The 25,438-nt window shown below is 36.8% G+C and overlaps 2 protein-coding genes across 2 annotated transcripts in view; one reads left to right on the top strand and one right to left on the bottom strand.

Annotated features, from left to right (window-relative positions):
• The window catches only part of LOC310732301 (uncharacterized protein), a 160,980-nt gene extending 149,521 nt beyond the window's left edge, over nt 1-11,459 (top strand). Inside the window, exon 2 of the mRNA XM_083552674.1 lies at nt 9,348-11,459. Coding sequence (XP_083408800.1) covers nt 9,359-11,290 — 1,932 coding nt within the window. The 5' untranslated portion in view covers nt 9,348-9,358 and the 3' untranslated portion in view covers nt 11,291-11,459. The remainder of the gene's footprint in view (nt 1-9,347) is intronic.
• Nucleotides 1,332-24,319, bottom strand: pld3 (phospholipase D family member 3). Its single transcript, XM_083552694.1, has 12 exons — nt 24,126-24,319; nt 20,809-20,878; nt 20,343-20,381; nt 15,692-15,837; nt 14,932-15,112; nt 13,488-13,605; nt 12,942-13,069; nt 8,145-8,342; nt 7,363-7,502; nt 6,450-6,615; nt 4,184-4,283; nt 1,332-2,860 (listed from the first exon to the last, which is right to left on the bottom strand). Exons 2-12 carry the CDS (start codon nt 20,845-20,847, stop codon nt 2,667-2,669), a joined length of 1,449 nt encoding a protein of 482 aa, XP_083408820.1. The 5' UTR covers nt 20,848-20,878; nt 24,126-24,319; the 3' UTR covers nt 1,332-2,666.
• Between the last annotated feature and the right edge of the window lie 1,119 nt (nt 24,320-25,438).

Here is a 25,438-nt window from a genome sequence, read left to right as displayed (position 1 = left end):
TGAGCCCACTATGTGCAGCTGGGGATGGTTCCACATCTACAGCCTAAAGATCCATGAAGCCACTGAGCAACTCAAGAACTTTGAGGAATGATTCGGACTGTAATAAATATCAAAAGTCTACTACAATGGCTCAGGACAGTTTGCATGAATATATCTGCATTTACACACTTATTGCTACACACCTTAACAATGTAATTACAATGAACGGACATTCTGACATTCTGAACTGACATGAGGATTAGTTCCTTTTTGAGTCTGGTTCCTCTCAAGGTTTGTTCCTTATATCATCTCAGGGACTTTTTCCTTGACACAGTCGCCATTGGCTTACACATTTTTTTGTAAAAACTTATTACGGCTTCATCTGTGTAAAGCTGCTTTGAGACAATGTCTATTGTTAAAAGCGCGATACACATAAAATTAAATTAAATTTAGTATGGATAAATTTTCTCGACAAGTTTGGGCAAACCAATCAGAGGCCGCGTTTTTATGATGTCATCATGTAGAATTCTTTTAAAGTATTTTACAGTATTTTAAACTACAATACAAGCATTTTGATACAAAATATGAAGCCATTTTCATCAACCCTATTTTATATTTGAAATATGTATTTTAAATACATGCATCATAAATTCTGCCCATCCCTGACATCAACATTGCATCAATTCCTCAATTTGAAGTTTTACAATTTTTAAATGTGGGCATTCGAAGATGTGACTAACACATAAGCAGGCTGTTTATATGTATTATAATTATAGAGAACACAGCCTTGTATTATAATATTACAGATATTTTTAAATATTATGTTGATTACTAATGTAAAGAGATATATGTTGAAGTGGTGGCCTTCATTTTAACTGTGTATATACACAGAACAATTACATTTTTCCCTTTAGTTTTAAAGAGCTCCAAAGATTCTCTTAAGACTTCCCTTCCATCATTCCTTAAAGTTTCATTTGTTCATTATGAGATTCTAGTGATGACATCACTAGGTAGTAGTAAAACTATTCCTCATAACATTTTAAAAGCCACAATGTACAGAACATCACACAATGATTGATATATTGATTATATATATATATATATATATATATATATATATATATATATATATATATATATATATATATATATATATAAATAAAACTTAAATAACTGCAGAAAGGCCACACTGGAAGCAGGATTTGCATTTTACATGCACTGAAAATCAATTAAAAATTGATTTAGAAAATTAAATTAGAACAGAACATTATTCCAGACATTGTTAAATATATAAATCCCTGCTGCCAAGGTGCTCCAGTGTCAGTCATGGTTCATGGAAAGTGAAATTTATGTGTCACAGGGGTGCTTGGATTTATTCACACATTACAAATATTTTTTAAAAGCTTCTTTCTTTTCACTTTTTTTTATTTATAACATTATCACACTGGGCGGTACATCAATGTAATGCTAGAAAACAGGTATTTCTATGTAAAATTAGACAATGAGCACCCCCAAATGATCAAAATGGCACAATCCTCATTTCTTAGCACCGCTGTGACCTTGGTAGACGAATCGGACTCCTCCTATTGAAGCATCGATTCTTCGAGGTTATTCGGGATCAAACCTACATTAATTAATGAAAATTAATGCAAACAGCAAACAAAACAAAAAATCACAATGGGTACCAATGATAATGCATTTCAAGTAATGCATTTAAGGCTAAATGCTGAAAACAGAATCATTCTGAGAATTCTGGCCATCATTGACCAGCCATAAAGTTACCTGAGAAAATAACATTTGCTCCAGTTTCATTAAAATGTTCTATTAAAATATTAATAAAACAAATGCAGAGGTAGAGGGGTAAAATAAAAAAATTTAATAAAACATTAGACTGTTCCTGTGGCTGTAAAAGCAATTAGTTAGACTGTTAAGTTTTAAGTTTGATTGTTAAGGATTTTACTGCAGCAACAAAAGCTCTGGCAAATATTTATAATCAAAAACATTTTTTAACATATATTCCTGTGATAAATTGAAATTCAAGAACCTGGAGACCAAACATCTGGGCTGACTGGATACATTTAGAGCAAAGAGAAACAAGGTTAGTTTTATTTTTGACTAAACTATCGCTTTGTGAAAGTGCAATTGGATTCTAATGCCATCTGTAAAAAAATAAAAATAAAAATTACAAAATTTCCCATTCGACAAGTAAAGATGAATTTCTTATTAAAGTTTACTCTATGTTCATTATGTGTTATGTTTTATGTAGTGCAAGGAGAAAACAGTCAATTGTGCACTGGACTGAAAACATGTGCTTGTATTCCAATCTGTTTAGTTTTTTTCTTTTAACACTTTATTAACTTTCCTGATCATGAATTTGGTTTGATAAACTGGGAATCAAGTCGATATCACTGCAGAATTCATTATAATGAATAAACCAAAAGGCAACCTGCTGCCATCTGATCGACACATTTGTTTTCTTTCTTTATCAGTGTTTGTGTTTAATTATGGTACATACATACTTGCGATTTGACTTTAGTGTAAACCAAAGTAACTGAAAGAACTGTGCAAATCTGAGAGGAAATCATTACACTTCAACAACATTGTTCCAGCTACAGGGGTTGAGTGAGTTCCCCTATACAAATACTCTTTCAAGGTGACACTGAAACACAAGGCCTGCTGGTTCAGTGTTATATTGCACATATCTGTTCCAGGTTGCTGTCCTTGTTGAGTGGAGTGCTGTAGGAAGAATCCCAGTCTCTTTCAAACACAGCCTGCAGCTGTTCTCTCACTGTGGATTCTGAGGAAGAAGTTGAAGTCTGATTCACCACTAACGCTGAGCCCGCTGTGTTCACGAAGTAATCACCAGACCAGTTGGACGTTCCTACAAGGCATGGAGGAAATAATGAAAAATTATTTCAGCCAATATATTTCTTGCACTAAACATCTTGAGTAAATGCTGCCCCAGAACACTGTGCATCATTTTAAATTACTATCAATTATATAGTATAATATATATATATATATATATATATATATATATATATATATATATATATATATATATATATATATATATATGTCATTTTAAAACATTTCTTCCCTTTTACTTACATCATTGGTCACAATGATATATATATATATATATATATATATATATATATATATATATATGATATGAAATATTCCATATATCCATGAAAAGTTCAAAAGGTTTATTGTCTTAATTTTGTCACTATCACAATACAATTATACAAGACAATTAAATGCATTAAACTTTAGAGACCTGCAGCCTATAGAAACTGGTGAGGATTAATCAATGTATTAGTGTATATTAGTGTATCCATGTGATTAATCCTCACCAGTTTCTATAGGCTGCAGGTCTCTAAAGTTTAATGCATTTAATTGTCTTGTATAATTGTATTGTGATAGTGACAAAATTAAGACTATAAACCTTTTGAACTTTTCATGATGCCTGATTTTTTCTTTAATAGTAAATATGGAATATTTCATATCATATCATATATATATAAACATTTCTTCCCTTTTACTTACATCATTGGTCACAATGATATGGATATATATATATATATATATATATATATATATATATATATATATATATATATATATATATATATATATATATATATATATATATATCCATATCATTGTGACCAATGATGTAAGTAAAAGGGAAGAAATGTTTTAAAATGACATTGTTTGCTTAGTGAGGATGAACAAATTTCTCTTAAACAGAAAACATGTTTATCATCAAGTGCTAAATTTTACATTTAAAGTTGCCAAACAAATAATGACTAATGTGTTAAACGAATGAATGGTTTGAGGGAGTGCACACAGTGAGCACCCTAATAGGCTCAAAGATTTATAATAAATAGCTTTGGTTTTGTTTGGGACATCAATTATTATGGTAGAAATGTTTCGTATTTCAGGTCATTCTAAAATCAACTCTCAATCGCAAATAACTAAGTAAATATAGCTACTGTTATTGTTTTAACTTTTACAAAATGTACTTTTTTTCTTTTTTTCTGACTTATCCAGCATTTATCACATAACAGCTACCAATTGGGTGGGTGGAGGTACTCAGACATGTGAGGAAAGTCACTAAATGCTGGCATTTACATATTTAACTAAATGCTAAATGTTACACACTAATTAAGTGACTGAGAGATGCACAATTTCATACCTATATAAGCAATTCTGTCTGTCACCATGTACTTGTTATGGTTCACTCGAGCAAAGGGGATTTTCTTTTGACTCGCACTGCTAGGAACAATAAAGATTTTCTGCAGAGAAAACAAATCAAAAACAGGCTTCATATGACATTGACATGGATTTGTTATTTGTTTTGGTTTCAATGTTTGTATAATCATGTGCATATAATGTGATTTTTACCGCATTTCAGCACTGTTTTAGAATGCCTTAGTTAACTTCCCTTCACAACTCAGATATAACACTTCTGGTACACGAGTCGATTTGGTCATGACTAACTACGGAAGCTACTATGACACCACGTCTGTCTTGACAGACAGGTTAAAACATCATTCACGCTTTCTTCGTGAGTGACTACATCAAGCTCTCTCAGCACATCCAGTTGTCTGCTGGTTTTCGATAACCTGTTCAATGAGCGGGTCGTCATTGGACTCCAACATTGGACACAAAATCCATTGTACGGGATCGTGTTATTATAGTATAGATATCAGTATAGATTCCCTCTCCTATTGAGTCACGCTGACAGAGAGATAAATAGACAGCAATAAATGGCGAGTCTTTGAAGAACGGTGTGTCCGAAGTCACTTTCCAGTGTTCAGTGGGAGACATGCTTTTTTCCAAGATTTGCTGGATAAAGGGAAAGCTTTTTCTACTTTGAATGTTTATCTAGCAGCTATTTCCGCAAGTCATGTAGGGTTTGGTAATGAGCCTGCAGGTTGGCACCCTTTAATAGGTCATTTTATGAAGGGAGCGTGCCGTAAGAGGCCGATGTCCAGACAGATGGTCCCACTGTGGGATCTGTCTATGGTCTTAGAGGCCCTTTCTCAACACCCTTTCAAGCCTTTTAATTGGCATAGGGTTAACATTTCTTTTTCTTAAGACAGTGCTGCTTGTAGCTCTGGTGACAGCTAAGTGTGTGAGCAAGCTGCAAGCCCTATTTGTTAGTCACATCTTAATTGCAGTTTACCCCCAGGGCTCACAAATTTTTCTTTTGCTCTAACCAAGAGTTTGTACCTAAAGTTGTGGACTCTACTCATAGATATCCCACTAAAGAGCTTTCAGCTTTCCACCCTCCTCCATTCTATTCTCTGGAGGATGTATTCTGAAGTTGAATTCCTTATGTCCAGTGCAGGCTCTCCATACATATTTGAGAACAGCAGACTTCCAGAAGAATGACCAGATTTTTGTGTCTTAGGCTACTCCCCAAAAGGGGAAGCTGTTGTCAAGACAGCAGCTGTCCCACTGGATTGTTGATGCTATAACTCCAGCATTCAAATGCAGAGGTTCTCAGGCACCTGAGGTTCTAAGGGCCCACTCTACTAGGGACATGGCAGCATCATGGGCTTTACTTAGTGGAGTTTATGTTTAGGATATTTGTGCGGCAGCTAGTTGGGCTATGCCACAAAATGTTGTGCGGTTTTATAGTCTGAAGTGTCTAAGTCGTCTTTAGCACATGCAGTGCTAAGAGCCAGAAGGTATAGTGGGATCATGTGCAATCAGGGAGTGGTCTATAACTCCCATTGTAAAACAGAGAGCGAAGTTAGAAAAATAACGAGGGGTTACTGAGGTGTACACTTCCCTCCTGGCAAAGGGACAGGAAGAAATCTTGCCACAATGATGTTGTAAGGGTCAAGACAATGGTGGTGTCATAGGAGCTTCCGTAGTTGGTCACGCCCAAATCAATTCCCACTGCGAAATACCTAACTCCTTTATCAAAGAACCCAGGATTACGTTAAGTAACCCGTCATTTTAAAATATTACACACAAAAACATGGGAGATGTGGTTTTTTTGCCGATTTGATACAAGTTTGCCAAATAATGCATTTAATCACGTTTAACCTAAGCTAATAGAGTAATGAAACCCCTAATCGATCTAACACCATCCAGCGCTTAAACATGTGACATTAAACCACAACAACTGGCAGCATTAACAGGGGAACATAATACTCAGGCAGACACAATTGGATAGTGTCCATTTGTTTGACAAAGTAGAGTCCACCCAGAGAGCAGGGGTGATTTTGCCTCCTTGGATTCCCAAACACAGTTTGCAGTAGGACAGAAGTGCATGCTAAAAACAGTACTGAAATGAGGAATTTCTTTTCTGATTCTGTGCAGTTTTACAATGTCTAATTCATTTTAACTCTGTCCTACTATATTTTATGAAATGACAGCTCTGTTTTATGTAACTATACAGCTTCACATAGTGTCTATCCTTATTTTAGATTCTTCATGTCACTTACCACCTGAATATCCAAGTTACTTTTTGAATCCTGCACAGATGCAAGCGAGCGTAAAAATGGAAACATTAACGGAGAGGTGCTATCCCAGCAGCTGATCAGCAAACGCACATGAATCTTTCTCTCGAATGCCACACGCCTAAGCTCAGTGTCAATATCCGCCCAGTATCTGGAACACAAACAATATCAATAGAACTGTGCGGTTCCACACTGTATAACAACAAAATAACAACAATTATCCAGATATAATTCATGAACACACAAGATTCTCTGGGTAAAAGTATCAGCAAATTCACATCATGGAATCACATACTTTGTTTTTAACTCGTTCTTAATCTATTTAGAATTTCTTTAGCTGATCCAATTTTTTTTACATGGTTCGACCTGACAATTACCCAGTGTTTCAATTACCCTTTGGTATTACAGGGTAAGATGGCTATTTTGCACAGTTTGTGACTTGTTGCTGATCTACTCCTCTATGAAACTTTTCCTCTTTACTATATTCCTTTTCAGCTCCGGTCCTCTTTCTTCTTATGGTGCAGCCTCCTTGACCACACAAAATCAAACCAGCTCATTCACACAGACTATGATTCACAATCCACAGCTAGATGTGCCAGAATTGACAAGTTAATACAATAATTAAAGATGTAGAATCTTTATTTACATAGCTAGTTTACCGCCTTCATCATTTTTATTGTATTTCCTGCAAATGGTACAAATATCATACTCAGCTGATCCAAAAAAAAAAGATCAACAAAGTGTTTAGTCACCTAAATCTATTCTTTTTTTTTTTTTTTTTAAAAGCTTGCAGGCCATTTTAAAGTTTGAATACCTCTGCAAAAAACACAAAGGAAGTTAAGCCTGGCTGGACACTTATATGCACATAATTTTTTCCATACAGTCAAAGAAAACACACCTTTTAAAAGATGTGAACTCCATAGTGGGCAGGTAGTTCATCACAGCAATGCAAACAAATTGCTGTGCGTCACTAATGACGCTTAAAATTGCCTGAAGATCTGAAGTTCTTCCCTCAGCGCACAACGACGGGGGAGAACTCTGCAAAGATAAAGCTGTATAGTAAATATATAAACACAATGAATTTGAAATAACAAATGGGTAATGGTACATATCCTGTAAAAATGATATGAATTAATTTATTTGCAGTTATGGCATTATAAAAAAATTATAATTTCTATTTATAGAGCAAGGATCTAATACAGGACTTATTTTGGCTAATTCAGTCCACCAGGCTGATAATTAATGATATGAACAATTACATAAAGTGCAACCATGTGTGTGAACAGTCAAAGGAAAACCAGTTACTCTGTTATTCTGACTTATGATGGAACACTTCTATTGTAATTGTTTTTTCAGGATGGTCCTACCCCCATTTATATGGCATGAAGAAGTTTGAGTATAGCTATTATGTAAATGATATAATGGCTATAGCTTTTACATTCACAGATATCACACCAACTAAACACCATTTGAAGATTTAAGAGTGAAACTGTAGAGAAGTTGGAGGTCTCATCAAAACACAAACGGAGAGAATATCTTTTAGAAGAACAGTGTTTCTCCCTTGAGTAGAGTTTCAGAGACTTACAGAAACTATGCCGAAACACACTAAAACTGTTTATTTTTATATTCGCTACAATTAGCCATTGTGAACACTACAGATGCAAAAGACGGATCTCTTACCGACAGGTAAACACCAGAGCCTGTCCCATTGATTGCCAGCTGCATCGGTGTGTCTTTGTTATAGGCTGTAGTGTATTGGCTGGGCCAGGGAGATGGTATTATCTTGCTGTCACCAAGGAACCAATAGGCTTCAAATATTTTCTCGAGGTCTTCAGCAAGGCACTTACAGTCATATATTACAGCACCGAGCTCCTTCACCTGAGGAGTGAGCAAGATTTTTGAACACATGTGAGAGGTGGGTGTGGCACAAAAGTGTTTCATTGTGCGTGTGCGTATATGTGTGTGTATATCAAACGCTTATTAAGACTAATTTAGGACTTACTTGAATTAAAACATTTCTTGTGACTAAAGCTCTTAATTAGGGTTTAGACCTAAAAGAACTAAAATGTGTATTTTGTAAAATATAGTGTATTTAAGATATATTTGAAAGATTTCATGAAGTTTGTTCATGTTTTAAATTTTTGTACTGGAGTTAAATGCTAATGTAGCCAACAAGATGATTTCACCCAAAACATTATATACTTGCTAGAAATGGCGTTATATCTTCTGTAATCCTATTTGTTGTAAAAGAATAATGGGTATTAGGATATAGTTTAGTATAAATGTAGAAATATGTTAAAACAGATTATTGCATAGTTAAAAATACTTTTTTTTTTTTTAATGGGATTTACAGTAGTTGGGCTTCCCAGATACAATGCTGCAATACTGCAAAGTTGTTTTTTTATGTATATCTATTGATTAAAGTAAATTAAAGTAGTAGTTTTTAACCACTAAATATGTCTTTCCTGATTACCTTCTGGGTAATGTGGATATTGTGCACATTTAATTTATTGTTAAACTATACCTCTATAACCCAGCCATTATGGATGCACAAGCCAGTGCACTCTTAGTGCCGGTCCCAAGCCCGGGTAAATGGGGAGGGTTGCGTTAGGAAGGGCATCCAGCGTAAAACATGTGCCAAATCAAATATGCGGATCACAAATGAGAATTTCATACCGGATCGGTCGAGGCCCGGGTTAACAACGACCGCCACAGGTATCGTTAGCCGACAGGGTACCGGTGGAAATTGGGCTACTGTTGGCCGAAGGAGGAGGAGGAGAGGAGGAAGACGTCTACGGAGATGGCAGGGAAAGGAGCAGTGTAGGAGAGTGGAGGTTCGGGTTGGTACTTTAAATGTTGGTACTATGACGGGTAAAGGGAGAGAGGTAGCTGATATGATGGAGAGGAGAAAGGTAGATCTGTTGTGTGTTCAGGAGACCAAGTGGAAAGGGAGTAAGACCAGGAACATTGGAGGTGGGTTTAAACTGTTTTATCATGGTGTGGATGGAAAGAGAAATGGTGTAGGGGTGATTCTGAAGGAAGAGTACAGTAAGAGTGTAGTGGAGGTAAAGAGAGTTTCTGATAGGGTGATGATCGTGAAGGTGGACGTTGAAGGGATGATGATGAATGTCATCAGTGCCTATGCTCCCCAAGTTGGCTGTGAGATGGAGGAGAAGGAAAAATTCTGGAGTGAATTAGATGAAGTGGTAGAAGGTGTACCTAGGAAAGAACGATTGGTGATTGGGGCAGACTTTAATGGGCATGTAGGTGAAGGGAACAGAGGTGATGAGGAGGTGATGGGTAGGTATGGTTTTAAGGAGAGGAATGTGGAAGGGCAGATGGTGGTAGATTTTGCTAAAAGGATGGAAATGGCAGTGGTGAATACTTATTTTAAGAAGAAGGAGGATCATAGGGTGACGTATAAGAGTGGAGGAAGGTGCACACAGGTGGACTATGTGCTATGCAGGAGATGCAACCTGAAGGAGATTGGAGACTGTAAGGTGTTGGCAGGGGACAGTGTAGCTAGACAGCATCGGATGGTGGTCTGTAGGATGGTTTTGGAGGCGAAGAAGAAGAGGAGGAGAGTGAGGACTGAAAGAAGAATAAGATGGTGGAAACTTAAGGAGGAAGAGTGTAGTGTGAGGTTCAGGGAAGAGGTCAGACAGGGGCTCGGTGGTGTTGAAGAGGTGTTGGATGATTGGGCAACTACTGCAGGAGTGATGAGGGAGGCAGCTAGAAAAGTACTTGGAGTGACATCTGGAAATAGAAAGCAAGACAAGGAGACGTGGTGGTGGAATGAGGAAGTGCAGGAGAGCATAAGGAGAAAGAGGTTGGCAAAACAAAAGTGGGATAGACAGAGTGATGAGAAAAGTAGGCAGGAGTACAAGGAGATGCGGCAGCAGGTAAAGAGGGATGTGGCGAAAGCCAAGGAAAAAGCATATGAGGAGCTGTATGAGAGGTTGGACACTAAGGAAGGAGAAAAGGATTTATACCGATTGGCCAGGCAGAGGGACCGAGCTGGGAAGGATGTACTGCAAGTTAGAGCAGTAAAGGATGGAGAGGGAAATGTGTTGACTAGTGAGGAGAGTGTGTTGAGAAGATGGAGGGAGTATTTTGAGCAGCTGATGAATGAGGAAAATCAGAGAGAGAGAAGGTTGGACGATGTGGAGTTGGTGAAGCAGGATGTAGATAGGATTAGTAAGGAGGAAGTGAGAGCAGCGATTAAGAGGATGAAGAGTGGAAAGTCGGTTGGACCAGATGACATACCGGTAGAAGCGTGGAGATGTTTAGGAGAGATGGCAGTGGAGTTTTTGACCAGATTGTTTAACAGGATTTTGGAAGGTGAGAAGATGCCTGAGGAATGGAGAAGAAGTGTGCTGGTACCGATCTTCAAGCATAAAGGAGATGTGCAGTCTTGCAGTAACTACAGGGGAATTAAGTTGATCAGTCACACCATGAAGTTATGGGAAAGAGTAGTGGAAGCCAGGCTGAGAGAAGAGGTGACAATCTGTGAGCAACAGTATGGTTTCATGCCGAGGAAGAGCACCACAGATGCCTTATTTGCTTTGAGGATGTTGATGGAGAAGTATAGAGAAGGACAGAAGGAATTGCATTTTGTATTTGTGGATTTAGAGAAAGCGTACGACAGAGTGCCAAGAGAGGAGTTGTGGTATTGTATGAGGAAGTCAGGTGTGTCAGAGAAGTATGTGAGGGTGGTGCAGGACATGTATGAGGACAGTGTGACGGCAGTGAAGTGTGCAGTAGGTACGACAGACTGGTTCAGGGTGAAGGTTGGACTGCATCAAGGATCCTGTTTGCAGTGGTGATGGACAGGTTGACGGACGAGGTCAGACAGGAGTCTCCCTGGACTATGATGTTTGCGGATGATATTGTCATTTGTGGTGAGAGTAGGGAGCAGGTTGAGAAGAGCCTGGAGAGGTGGAGATATGCGTTGGAGAGAAGGGGAATGAGAGTCAGTAGGAGTAAGACAGAGTACATGTGTGTGAATGAGAGGGAGGGCAGTGGAGTGATGCGGTTGCAGGGAGAAGAGCTGGAAAAGGTGGAGGAGTTCAGGTACCTGGGGTCAACAGTGCAAAGTAATGGAGAGTGTGTTAGGGAAGTAAAGAAAAGAGTGCAGGCAGGGTGGAGTGGGTGGAGAAGAGTGACAGGAGTGATTTGTGATAGAAGAGTATCTGCAAGAATGAAAGGGAAAGTTTATAGGACTGTGGTGAGACCTGCGATGTTGTATGGATTAGAGACAGTGGCATTGAGTAAAAGACAGGAGATGGAGCTGAAGGTGGCAGAGCTGAAGATGTTAAGGTTTTCGTTGGGAGTGACAAAGATGGACAAGATTAGAAATGAGTTTATTAGAGGGACAGCGCATGTAGGATGTTTTGGTGACAAGGTGAGGGAGGCGAGATTGAGATGGTTTGGACATTTGCAAAGGAGGGACATGAATTATATTGGTAGAAGAATGCTGAGGATGGAGCCACCAGGAAGGAGGAAAAGAGGAAGGCCAAGGAGGAGGTTAATGGATGTGGTGAGGGAAGACATGCAGGTAGTTAGTGTGAAAGAGGCAGATGTAGAGGACAGGGTGGTATGGAGACGGATGATCCGCTGTGGCGACCCCTAATGGGAGCAGCCGAAAGAAGAAGAAGTTAAACTATACCTCTATGAACTATTTCCTCTTTTGTCTTCCTCTTTATCTCTGGGCCTCTTTTTCCTTATAATACATCCTGCTCGAATGCACAAAATCTCATCATTTACATTATGATTTGCAAGGGATAAGCCACAGCTGGGTGTTCATTACACGACTATAATACAATAAAAGTGTGCAATAAACACCTAGCCATGGACTTATAGTTTGATCATTGCTCAATTTGTCAAGTGGCAAGTTAATATTATCACTTACGTACTAAAAAGTTGACTGAATGGATAAAATCAATTATTTGTTTTTATTTAAAATAAAGGCCATGAGATCTAGAATTCTGCTCGCACTTATTTATACACGGCGATAGCGTTATGTAAGATTATTTGAATAAATGTAAATAAATATTTATGAGAAAGATTGCATGTGTGTGAATTTCTGTCTCTACTAATATTCTAGCTGTTGGTGTTGAATCCCTGTGCCATTTTTTTTTTATATTTGTCATTTTAACATTATCTTGTCTTTTGTTCATTTACTGTGTGCCTCAGCGCATTCATCACAATTATAAAAAAAAAAAAAAAAGAAAAAAAAAAAAAAAGAAAAAAGAGATTAATTGGAATAATGGTTAAGGGCTAATCAAATGAAATGTACCCTTCATGTTTATAGCAATATTACTGGACAAGGGGGATCTAACGAGATCAACAAGTAATCAAACAATTAAAAATTAATGGCCAAAGATCCCACAGAAATATTAAAACAAATCAAGCAAATATCACTACGTTATTTCATTTAATTAAGGATTTATTATATGCTGTATATAATTAAGTCACCTGAGTTAAGGATCTCCAGTCCATGTTGGCACTACCAATGTAAACGTGCTTTTTGTCGACCACCCAGAACTTGGTGTGCAGCACCCCGGATGTTAAATCTCTCAAGTTTACATCCCTCACATTAGCACCTTAAAAGACACAACACACAAAAACATCTGTTAAAAGGGAATCACTATTATTTTCGTTTGGAATAACTTTGTTATTACCTTTCAAAGTAATATAATAAATGCATAGAAAGACAGAGAGGAAAATAAACAGATACACCCAAATGTTCACTCAGCACAGAGTCTGTACTTTGTAATTATTTTTTACTAGTTTTTCTAGTTTTAGACAGAGTGAGAGACAAGTTGAAACAAGTAATGGCAAACTCGACTTTTTAACAAAAAAGGAAATCACAAATTGGTAAAGTAATAATGAGCAGGAGCTGCTAAACACTGTGAAGTTGGAACTCAAAGTTCTTTACTGCTCGAACAGCACGTTCTGAGACACACACACACACACACACACACACACACACACACACACACACACACACTGTGCGCTGACCTGCATTAATGAGCTGCTGGATATCATGATGTGGTTGTTTGTCTGTAGGAGTGTTCACAGCAATGCGCACAGAGATTTTCCCAGAAATCTGTACAAGTTCCTGGAGAATTTCCTCACCCTATAAAAATACCCACATGCAGAAATTAAATAAATAAATAAAATCCCACAGAATTAAGCCATATGTGACAAGAATTACATTCAATATCTGACAAGCCTGTGGCTAGGTTTATTACAATGTGATGTACTTATGCTAGGCATTATCTATTATTCTGGAAGAAAATGGAAATACATATACAGCAGAGATGGCAAAAGTACACGCATGTAGAAGTACAGGTACTTATGTTTTAAACTGGCAAAAGTTGAGCGATGACTACACTTTTTCACTCAAGTTAAAATAAAGGAATGTGGGCGTGTGTCAGAGATCCATCAGCCACGCCTCCCTCCAAGGCTTACACTCTCACTCAGCCTCTCCCTGCTCTATTCACCTACACCAGTTCCCCATTTACCTATCCCCTTTATAAGGTCCCCATTCCCCCTCACTCACTGTCAGATCTACTAGTTGCTACCATAGATCACCCGGACTTCCTACCACTCGTGTTCCCCGTACTTCCATGCTCCTGGCTACCCTTCATATTAAGCACTCATGATAAATCTGTGTGTGCATATTGAGTTTAAATAAAGAAATTATGTTGGACTCCCGGTTCCTACACCTGGTCTATCTGTGACAGCATGTAACGCTTGTAACTGGACAAAAGAATTTCAAATTTTGTTATCTAATGACTGTTTCCAGGATCAACAACCAAGCAGAGAAAAGATGATGATGATCAGGTGATCAGGAATGTTTACATCGCTGACTCCCTCTGACTCATACACGTTAACCCCATACTTCTTGTTGCCTTCTGCCTTACTCATTGTTAGCTTGGTAGGCTAAATCTGTGGTGTGTGTTAGCCAGAAAATGCTACAGCAGCGGTAGATTGAAAAAGACGCACAATGAAAATAAATAGGTTGACTGGCTGAAAACGTCACGCAATGAGAAGAAAAATTATCGATCATGTCACCAAATAGATTAAAAGAAGAAGTAAGAAGTAGAATGTACATATATTTGTGTAAAAAAAAAAAAGAACTGAAACCAGAACAAATCTACTTAAGTACAGTACAAGTATTTGTACTTCATTACTTCCCATCTCCAAATATACAGTGATAAAAGGGCAGATGAACAATATAAAATACTGATACACTCACAATGCATCATTAACACAATAACATTAAAAAGAATATACAGGTAGAAAGAAAGGTAGAAATACTGGTAGACTAATAGAAAGACACACATTCAAAAAAGGCAGACATGTTTAAAGGTATAGAAAATGATACAAACAGAAAGGCAGGTTACAAATTTCAGATTGCATAATTATGCATCATACAACATCACACCAAAAGTATTACCTGATTGGCAGTAGGCTCTTGTGTCTCTGTGTCCTCGTTAGTGAGCGTCCAATAGAAGGAGGCAATGTCCAGACTGCTCTGTGCCTCTGACAAGAGGCTTCGCCATGCCTGATAGATGGATGGATGACCAACAGAAGAGTTGAATTCCATTTCTACTGGGATACTCTCCAACAGGACCAATCTGTGAACACACACACACACACACACACACACACACACACACACACACACACACACACACACACACACACACACAGAAACACAAACAATTTATTATAAATTCATAGCTAAAAAAATTTAAATAAAAATAAAAAGGTAACACTGTGGTACTATAGTGTTTAAGAAAGATTATGTGACCAAAAACATAAGATGAGAATACAGTTGGAGATGTAGAGATGAAGACATGTGTGGTTCTTCCTCAAACTCTTACCACAAACTTTGAGCAAAAAAATGTATGTCTTGGATATTGTAGAATAAAAATGTTCCCGTTTTTTGAATGCTAACTGCAATTAAGGCCTCCTCACCCTATTTACTTTACATAACTTACACCCTTGTGGCTGAGTGAGCACAAATATCCCAACCCAAGTCTTAAATCTAGTGAAACATCTTTTGACATGAGTGGAGGCTAATGGGGATTAAAATATGGAATTGAACGTTCAAATATCACATATGAAATTTATAGTCAGTTGTACACAAACTTTTGTCCATATATCTTTACAAGTGTGCGTCAACAAGGTTTACTTTTTATTTGTTTACTGACCTGCAGGTGTCAGTGCAGGTCTGCATGATGGGAGGATTTTTATTTAGGCCAGATGTTATGATCGAGGGAATAAGAAAGGTTTGGAGGCTAAACAGCAAAAGCACCACAGCTATGAGAGAGGTGATGACGAGAATACACCTGGAATACTACAAATACACACACAAACACATACAGTGTTAAATAGACATAAAATAAGAACGATTCTAGCACATTCCAACACTCTTGTTACACACAGATCTCCTGAAAATACTCAATTATACTGATGTATAATCAGAAAATTCTAATCAGTAAATATATACAGTAAATTTATACAGTATGTTTTAGTACCTAGGAATGTGTAAGCTAGTATTGCAAATTTTCTATAATTATCTAGATAGATTTCTCTGTTAGATAGTAATTCAGTTAAATGCCATTTAGAAAGTAAGACAATTCAAAGAACAGCAACAATTGGAAAAAAAAAAGGAACATCATTTCCATGGTCCAAGGTCCATGATACACTTCCACAAACATGTTTTGTGAAAATAAAGGACTCTTCCTAGAGGGAGGAGAAGGGGAGAAGGGCCTTAGTCAGGGAGGTGACCAAGAACCCTATAGTCCAGGGGTGGGCAATACATTTTTACAAGGGGCCACAAGAGAAACCTGAATTATGTCAGAGGGCCACACCAACGATAATATTTTAGGGATGCACCAAAATGAAAAATCCAAAAATGAGGAATCACAATGTATGATTTTTTAACTATTTATTTGTATGATACAGCTGCAAATAAGTATTTGAACACCTGAGAAAGTCAATGTTAATATTTGGTACAGTAGCCTTTGTTTGCAATTACAGAGGTCAAACGTTTCCTGTAGTTTTTCACCAGGTTTGCACACACTGCAGGAGGGATTTTGGCCCACTCCTCCACACAGATCTTCTCTAGATCAGTCAGGTTTCTGGCCTGTTGCTGAGAAACACCGAGTTTGAGCTCCCTCTAAAGATTCTCTATTGGGTTTAGGTCTGGAGACTAGGTAGACCACGCCAGAACCTTGATATGCTTCTTACAGAGCCACTCCTTGGTTATCCTGGCTGTGTGCTTTGAGTCATTGTCATGTTGGAAGACCCAGCCTCGACCCACCTTCAATGCTCTAACTGAGGAAAGAAGGTTGTTCCCCAAAATCTCGCAATACGTCGCCCCGGTCATCCTCTCCTTAATACAGTGCAGTGGCCCTGTCCCATGTGCAAAAAAACACCCCCAAAGCATGAGGCTACCACCCCCATGCTTCACAGTAGGGATGGTGTTCTTGGGAAGGTACTCATCATTCTTCTTCCTCCAAACACGTTTAGTTGAATTCTGATCCAAAAGTTCTATTTTGGTCTCATTTGACCACATGACTTTCTCCCATGACTCCTCTGGATCATCCAAATGGTCATTGGCAAACTTAAGACGGGCCTGGACATGTGCTGGTTTAAGCAGGGGAACCTTCCGTGCCATGCATGATTTCAAACCATGACGTCTTAGTGTATTACCAACAGTAACCTTGGAAACGGTGGTCCCAGCTCTTTTCAGGTCATTGACCAGCTCCTCCCGTGTAGTTCTGGGCTGATTTCTCACCTTCCTTAGGATCATTGAGACCCCACGAGGTGAGATCTTGCATGGAGCCCCAGTCCGAGGGAGATTGACAGTCATGTTTAGCTTCTTCCATTTTCTAATGATTGCTCCAACAGTGGACCTTTTTTCACCAAGCTGTTTGGCAATTACCCCGTAGCCCTTTCCAGCCTTGTGGAGATGTACAATTTTGTCTCTAGTGTCTTTGGACAGCTCTTTGGTCTTGGCCATGTTAGTAGTTGGATTCTTACTGATTGTATGGGGTGGACAGGTGTTTTTATGCAGCTAACGACCTCAAACAGGTGCATCTAATTTAGGATAATAAATGTAGTGGAGGTGGACATTTTAAAGGCAGACTAACAGGTCTTTGAGGGTCAGAATTCTAGCTGATAGACAGGTGTTCAAATACTTATTTGCAGCTGTATCATACAAATAAATAGTTTAAAAATCATATATTGTGATTTCTGGATTTTTTTTTTTTTAGATTATGTCTCTCACAGTGGACATGCACCTACGATGAAAATTTCAGACCCCTCCATGATTTCTAAGTGGGAGAACTTGCAAAATAGCAGGGTGTTCAAATACTTATTTTCCTCACTGTATATATATATATATATATATATATATATATATATATATATATATATATATATATATATATATATATATATATATATATATATATATATGGGGGCCCAAACCTCTGATTACACGGCTCTTAATGCTGTAGATTTTTGGGCCCCCATATATATATATATATATATATATATATATATATATATATATATATATATATATATATATATATATATATATATATATATATGTTATATTATTAATAATAAAGTTAATATAGTTTAATTTTATTTACAGGGAATTAATTTGATTTCACCAGTGTTATTATTTAAAATGTGTGTATGTACGATTAAAAAAAAAAAAAAAATTTGAAAAATTTTAATTGATGATTGTGGGGCCCCCTAGCGTTCTCTTAGGCCCATATGCCTGGCATACTCTGAACCCCCCCCCCCCCCCCCCCCCCCCCCCTAACGGCGCCCCTGCGTGTAATAAATATATTGTAATAATTATTATTTTCGGGATCCACGGGGAATGTTTTAAAGATCAACCCGTCGATCCACTGGCGACCACTGATCTGAGGCAATGAATTCCATAATTTTTTGTGTTATGCTTTTTGCCTTGGCACCATCACTGGAAAACTTTCCTGCCTTTTCAAATACGTTCGCTACAGACGGAGTGCGCATGTTTGGATTGACTACTTTTCTGCGCCGCGTTCTTCTCATATTTAGAATGGCAATCGGGATGTTTGGATTTCAGGTGATAAATTAAACCCGACTTGGAGAAACTCTTTGCAGATACACCCCCTCTTGAAATTTCAGCATTGCATGTTTTGCAAATCGCTATCCGCACACCGCAGACATTTTGCTCTTATCCAGATAACCGTGTGCTGGCTGCGCTTTTTTATTGCGTCATTACAATTGTGTTTCTGCCGTGTTGTCTCGGTGATTTAGGTATTTTCGGCCGATTTTTTGGTGCATCCCTGTAATTTATGATTGGCCTCCACGGGCCGGACAGGGACGTACAAAGGGCCGGATGTGGCCCGCGGGCCGTAGTTTGCCCAGGTCTGCTGTAGTCACTCCAAAAGACTTCCAGCGTTTCTCTGTGGAGAGAGAAGAACCTTCCAGGAGAATAACCACCTCTGCAGAACTCCACCAATCAGGCCAGTATGGTAGAGTGGCCAGATGGAAGCCACTTCTCAATAAAAGGCATATGATACCGCCTGGAGTTTACCACAAGGACTTTCAGACCATGAGAAACAAAGATTAAACCCTTTGGCCTAACTGCAACACGTCATTACCTGTCTAATAACATCTCTACAGTGAAGCTTGGTGGTGGCAGCATCATGCTGTAGGGATGTTATTCAGTGGCAGGAACTAGGAGACTAGTCAGGATCGAGGAAACGTTGAATGCAGCAATGTACAAAGACATCATTGATGAAAACCTGCTCCAGAGCGCTCTGGACCTTAGATTGGGGCAACGGTTAATTTTCCAACAGAGCAACGACCATAAGCACACAGTAAAGATAACAAAGGAGTGGCTACGGGATACCTTTGAGAATGTGCTTGAGTGGCCCAGCCAGAGCCCAGACTTGAACCGGATTAAACATCTCTAGAGAGATCTAAAAATGGCTGTGCACCAACGATCCCCGTCCAACCTGATGGAGCTTGAGAGAAGAAGAACGGGAGAAACTGCCCAAAAATAGGTGTACTAAGCTTGTAGCATCATAGTCCAAAAGACTTTAGGCTGTAATTGGTGGCAAAGGTGCTTCAACAAAGTATTGAGCAAAGGTTGTGAATACTTATGTACACTTCTTTCACGTTCTTTCATTTTACAGGCTGTAACATAACAAAATATGGAAAAAGTGAAGCGCTGGGAAAACTTTACGGATGCACTGTAAGAATATAAGAACTCTTTTAACGCCTGATAAAAATGTAGACCTAGCATGTCATTCAATAAATATAAAAAAGCTCTTTGTGTATTTTATTTAATAATGCTTGGTGTGCATGATCACCTGGGAACAGTGTAAATATATTTCTTGCCCTTTTTTATATTATCCTGCATTAATTTCTCCTCACTTAATCAAACAATTAATAATTTTTTTCTGTAATTTGTCTCCATATTTGAACCTTTTTAGATGCTTTTACACTGATAAATGATGGCATACCTGTGAGTCTAAATAACTGTCACTTCTACTTCCAAAGCCTTTTTTCTGTTTACTGATCATTTCAACTTTGAGAGCTTTGCCTTAAATGCTGTTTTGTGGGTGTCGCCAAATGCGGTAATTGGCTGTGCATGGGAATGATAAATTGCAGGTGATTTCAAAGAAAATCAGCATTTCATGTTCTGGAAAATCAGGCCAATTTTCTTTTAGTTGGTTTCAGTGAACTAACACAGCTTTAATAAAGCCCCATTTATATGGTGTAAAAGAAAAATATGCATGTAAATGAAGATACCCTGTCAAATGTGTCTTGTTTATGTGTATTTTGTACCTTGTGAGGCTTCAGAAGACTTGACTCCACATCAGCCATCTGAAAGATAATAAACCACCAATTAATCCATAGTTTGTAAAACAAAAAAAAAAAATATATAATAATAATAATAATAATTAAAAAAAAAATACTCGCACACTACATTGTTACATTTTTAGAGAGTCCTTAAAAATCTGACCGATTTCAGCTGCAAATGTGTTTATTTGTCAGATCATTTAAGGATAACACAAAAAAACTCTTTATTTGTCTGTCTAATCTTCATAAATCACATTCTAACATTATATTATAATTATTGACAAAAGCATGCCTCTTTTCTGTTCAAAATTCACGTAACAGTAAGTATGTTTCAACTTCAGATTCACAAGTTGCTTTATATCTTCATACTAATAAATAATCTCAGTGATGATACAGTTACACTAACCATATGGCACTTTTATTCAGAACTGCAAATCACACAAAACACTACCTTTTCATATGCAACATCAGACTTCATGCTGGCAGACATCAACACATTGGTGGTGAAACGGGAATCAGCACTAAAATAAGATAAAGTTGCAAACACTTATCACTTTATTGCATTCTGCTCTCCATACGTTTATAACTTATTTGTGCAATACCTCACTCCATGTTTACAAAACTGGAAAAGAAAATCTCTATGTTTAAGCCATTTTAAAAAGGTACAGAAATAGTTATAGACCAATAATCACTTCACTGCAAATCTTCAGTTATCTAGGAACACATTCAAATATGATTTCTCCACATTACAATTATACACCAGGGTAAAGAAATATCCCCTTACATCCTTATTACTTTACCTTCAAAATCATTAATTTGTCTTTTTTAAAAGGAGCATTGTGCATATTCTACTCGACAACAAAGCATATTAGTCCTTACATTAGTGGAAATCCACAATTTCTGTTAGAAATCATAATGATAAGAACACTTTTCAATAATCTGTAGCATTTTGGCATGTACAGTGGTATGAAAGTGCCCCCTTTCTGATTTCTTTTTTTTTGTGCATGTTTGTCACACTTTAATGTTTCAGATCATCAAACTAATTTAAATATTAGTAAAATATACCACAAGTGAACACAACATGCAGTTTTTAAATGAAGGTTTTTATTATTGAGGGAAAACAAAATGCAAAACTACATGGCCCCACGTGAAAAAGTGTTTGCTCCCAAAACCTAATAACTGTTTGGGCCGCCCTTAGCAGCAACAACTGCAAACAGATGGCCTGACGTTCTCCTTTCGGATTTTTTTGGTAAACAGCAGAATTCATGGTTCCATTTATCGCAGCAAGTCTTCCAGGTCCTGAAGCAGCAGAACAGCCCCAGACCATCACACTACCACCACCATATTTTACTTTTGGTATGATGTTCTGTTTCTGTTCTCTTATCCAAGTGTGTGTTACTTTTACGAGAGACGTAATGGGACACACACCTTCCAAAAACTTTTGTCTTGTCAGTCCACAGAGTATTTTCCCAAAAGTCTTTGGGATCATCAATATGTTTTCTGGCAAAACTGAGAAAAAAATATATTCTCTCATTTGTTTCTGAAATTCTTTGGATCTCAGCATGATGTCTAGCTTTTGAGGATCTTTTGGTCTACTTCACTTTGTCAGGCAGGTTCTATTTAAGAGATTTCTTGATTTTGAATAGGTGTAGAATGTAGAATGGATAGAGAAATTGTACTCGGGTGTGATAAACCACAGTTTTAACAGGGGGGCAAACACTTTTTCCACACAAGGCCATATAATTTTGGGTTTTGTTTTTTCCTCAATAATAAAAACCTTAATATAAAAACTGCATGTTTAGTTCTCTTTTTTACTAATATTTAAATTAGTTTGATGATCTGGATCATTAAAGTGTGACAAACATGCAAAAAAAAAAAAAGAAATCACTGTATATTGTGCTTGTGCATGTTTGTAAAAGCCCTTTACAAACTCCTGTTGTTTCTAAATGCACACAGGTTCTGTATATGAAATGTTTAGTCAGCTTAAAATGCAGAACATGCTTGAGGATGGTTTCTGATGACTGTGCACTCTACAATACACTCCTAAAACACAATACACCCTGAAAGCAGAAGTGATTTTCTAGTCATAGGGTAAAAAGGATTAAAGAAAGCAAGTGACCTATTTAGTTCTTAGTCATGAGGAAGTCCCATGTTACTGCGGCACATTGTGTCATTTCTGAAATAACAGTTTTAAGGTAATTTAAACATGCAACACACACACACACACACACATATATAATATATATATATATATATATATATATATATATATATATATATATATATATATATATATATATATATATATATATATACACACACACACACACACACACACACACACACACACACACATACACACATATATAAACAAGAATGACATTTCAGCATTAATTTAAGATGTCATTCTCACATCCAAAGCAACCATAAATAACATCATGTTTATTAATTCAATTGTTTTAATTGTGACAGTTTTTTTTTGTCTTAAAAGACAAACCAACAGCACTGGTTCTTTGTCCAATGCCAACTTTGTAACTTAAATAACATTGTTCAGTGTGCTATGTATATTTAAGTCTAGTATCCACCACAAACAATTCACATTCTGTTGCATGCTGCATGAAGGAACAGTTTAGGCTAAAAGCGTACATTGAGAGGAAGACAGAAATACTGTAAACACACTTTTATACTATTATAATACAATCAAAAATGCCCTTCTCATATATGAGATTTGACACATTACCATGACTAAAAATTTTACTAGAAAAGTGCTTAAGAAAATTGTGGGTTATACGATATAGCAATGTGTAAAACACTAAATAACAATGTAAATTAATGTCCCAATTATCAAAATAAGAAGCTCACAAGTCAGCACAAGTGACTCATATCGCATGTACAACGCACGTGAGAAGTGAAAATGAGTGAAGACGCGACACTGACAAAAAGCCTGGTTTAAACAATGATCACTCAGAACAATGACAGAAACATGTAGTTGAGTGTCTTAATACAATATCGAGTCAAAAATAACGTGTCTCCAAAGATTATTTATTCTTTTTGGATGATTTCAATCTTAAATTGGAGTCACAGTAAGAAAAATAATGTTAGGACATTTAATAACCTCAGTCTGGTGTGAAACTGAAAGTTTCTCTCATATAATAGAAAAAAAGGTAATATAATAAATGCTAGATAACGACAGTCTACTGTGATCATATTACACGTTTATGACTCAATGTCCTATTTTAACACCACACTTTGCCAAAGTTTTCTTTATTTTTCATTGACACAATGATTCTTCTCACCCAAGGAGAACAACAACAATCATGATGTTTTGAGAGGAGAACAAAAACACTACTCTAAATATTTTCAAAATGGAAACCAGCTTGACTTGATTTTTATCTTCCTATACTGTTGCCTACATATGAGTTAGTTCCTTTTATTATTATTATTATTATAGACCAAAACAAGTTTCTCATATATATATATATATATATATATATATATATATATATATATATATATATATATATATATATATATATCACTGACACACATGTTGTACATTGTGTATACAGTTGTATCGAATATCTTTGAGTTTGTTTACACCACTCTGCTGGGGTTTTTTCCTAGAAAGTAAAACCATAAATACTTTGTACTTTCTGCATATTCCAATATTCAACGTTTCTATCGATGCACATTATAATACACGTTGTTTAATCCAGTACTATATACAAGAAACAGAGAAAACCTGTACTCATTAAACGTCAGTCTCACCTCTAATGGTGTTTTCCTTTAAAGTAAGCGGTCGGACTGACTAAAGCTCTTATCACAAAAAGCAGAAATAAAACACAACTGAGAAAAAAGAAATGAAAAACAAATGTGTTTAAAGTTTTGCTGCACCAACATTTATGTCTGTTTGGCCTTGTTCCCTCTCTTCCTTTCTTGTGCAAGCGAGATCATGTGACCGAAGTTTAAAGAGCTGACCAATGGGAGGAGAGAAAGGCATGCTGCGTCATACTGCGTTCACTAGATAGAAGAAAATCAATTTTAAGATTTTGTGAATGAATAAGAAAATAAGAAATGAATAATAAAAACGAATATTATACATACTAAGTATTTTATTTGAATTGTCTTCCTTTACTCTCTGCAGTATTTCTTAAAAGTTTATAAAAAACTATTTTAATATGTAGGATTGAGAAGGTCTTTCTGAAGCTTCTCCAGCAGATGGCACCAAACGACCTTTGTCTGTTTCTGTATGGCTGGCCAATGAATCTACCAAACTGCGTACGTCTTTTCTCTAGTTATCACAATGTTACTGGTTTATTCACTTTCAGTTACGGTTATCCTGGTCAGGGTCTCAGTGGATCCGGGGTTTGTTCCTGGAAGACTGGCGTGAGAAATACACGCTGTATTGGATAGTTAATTTCAGAGCACCATATGCATATTCACCCACTCATTAACATCCATAAATCTATCCATTGCATGTATTCATAACATATGCAGACATTAAATTTCAATCTCTTTAAGCAGCAATGCTCCCATCTCTCCTTCAACACCAGAATTACTAGGTTGTGTTGCCAAAATGCCTGAATTACCAATACCTGAAACTTCTTACTTTATTTCACATGACTGCTACAGGTCTTTACACTTTCCCTTTCATCTTTAACACATTTAAACAAGCAAACAAACAAACAAACAAACAAACAAACAAATAAAATCTAATGTTGCCTCCTAATCCATTGCTGATTTGGTCCCTTTATATTGTCCATACTTTAGATTTATTTTTTTCTGAACGTATTTAACTGTTTCATGTTTGTTTATGATATCCTTATTATAGAATACACCGTTTAGATTAAAATAGATCTAATATATTTTTTTTAAAGAAAAAGTAATAATACAATTTCTTTTAATAAAAAGGCAGATTGTAAAGGCCATTATGGTTGAATAAATATAAATTAAATGCGGCTGTTTATAGTATACTTTGTTTCATATTTATTTTTTACATATTATAGTTAACATTGGTCAATTCTTATGCCACTTAATCTTGGTGACATTGTTAAAAAAATTGTTTACATAAAATAAGAAAT

The sequence above is a fragment of the Silurus aristotelis genome (assembly GCF_946808225.1).
Source record: "Silurus aristotelis genome assembly, chromosome: 10".
Taxonomy (NCBI): domain Eukaryota; kingdom Metazoa; phylum Chordata; class Actinopteri; order Siluriformes; family Siluridae; genus Silurus; species Silurus aristotelis.
The sequence above is the reverse complement of the archived record's forward strand: the minus strand, read 5'-3'. Positions and strand labels throughout refer to the sequence as shown.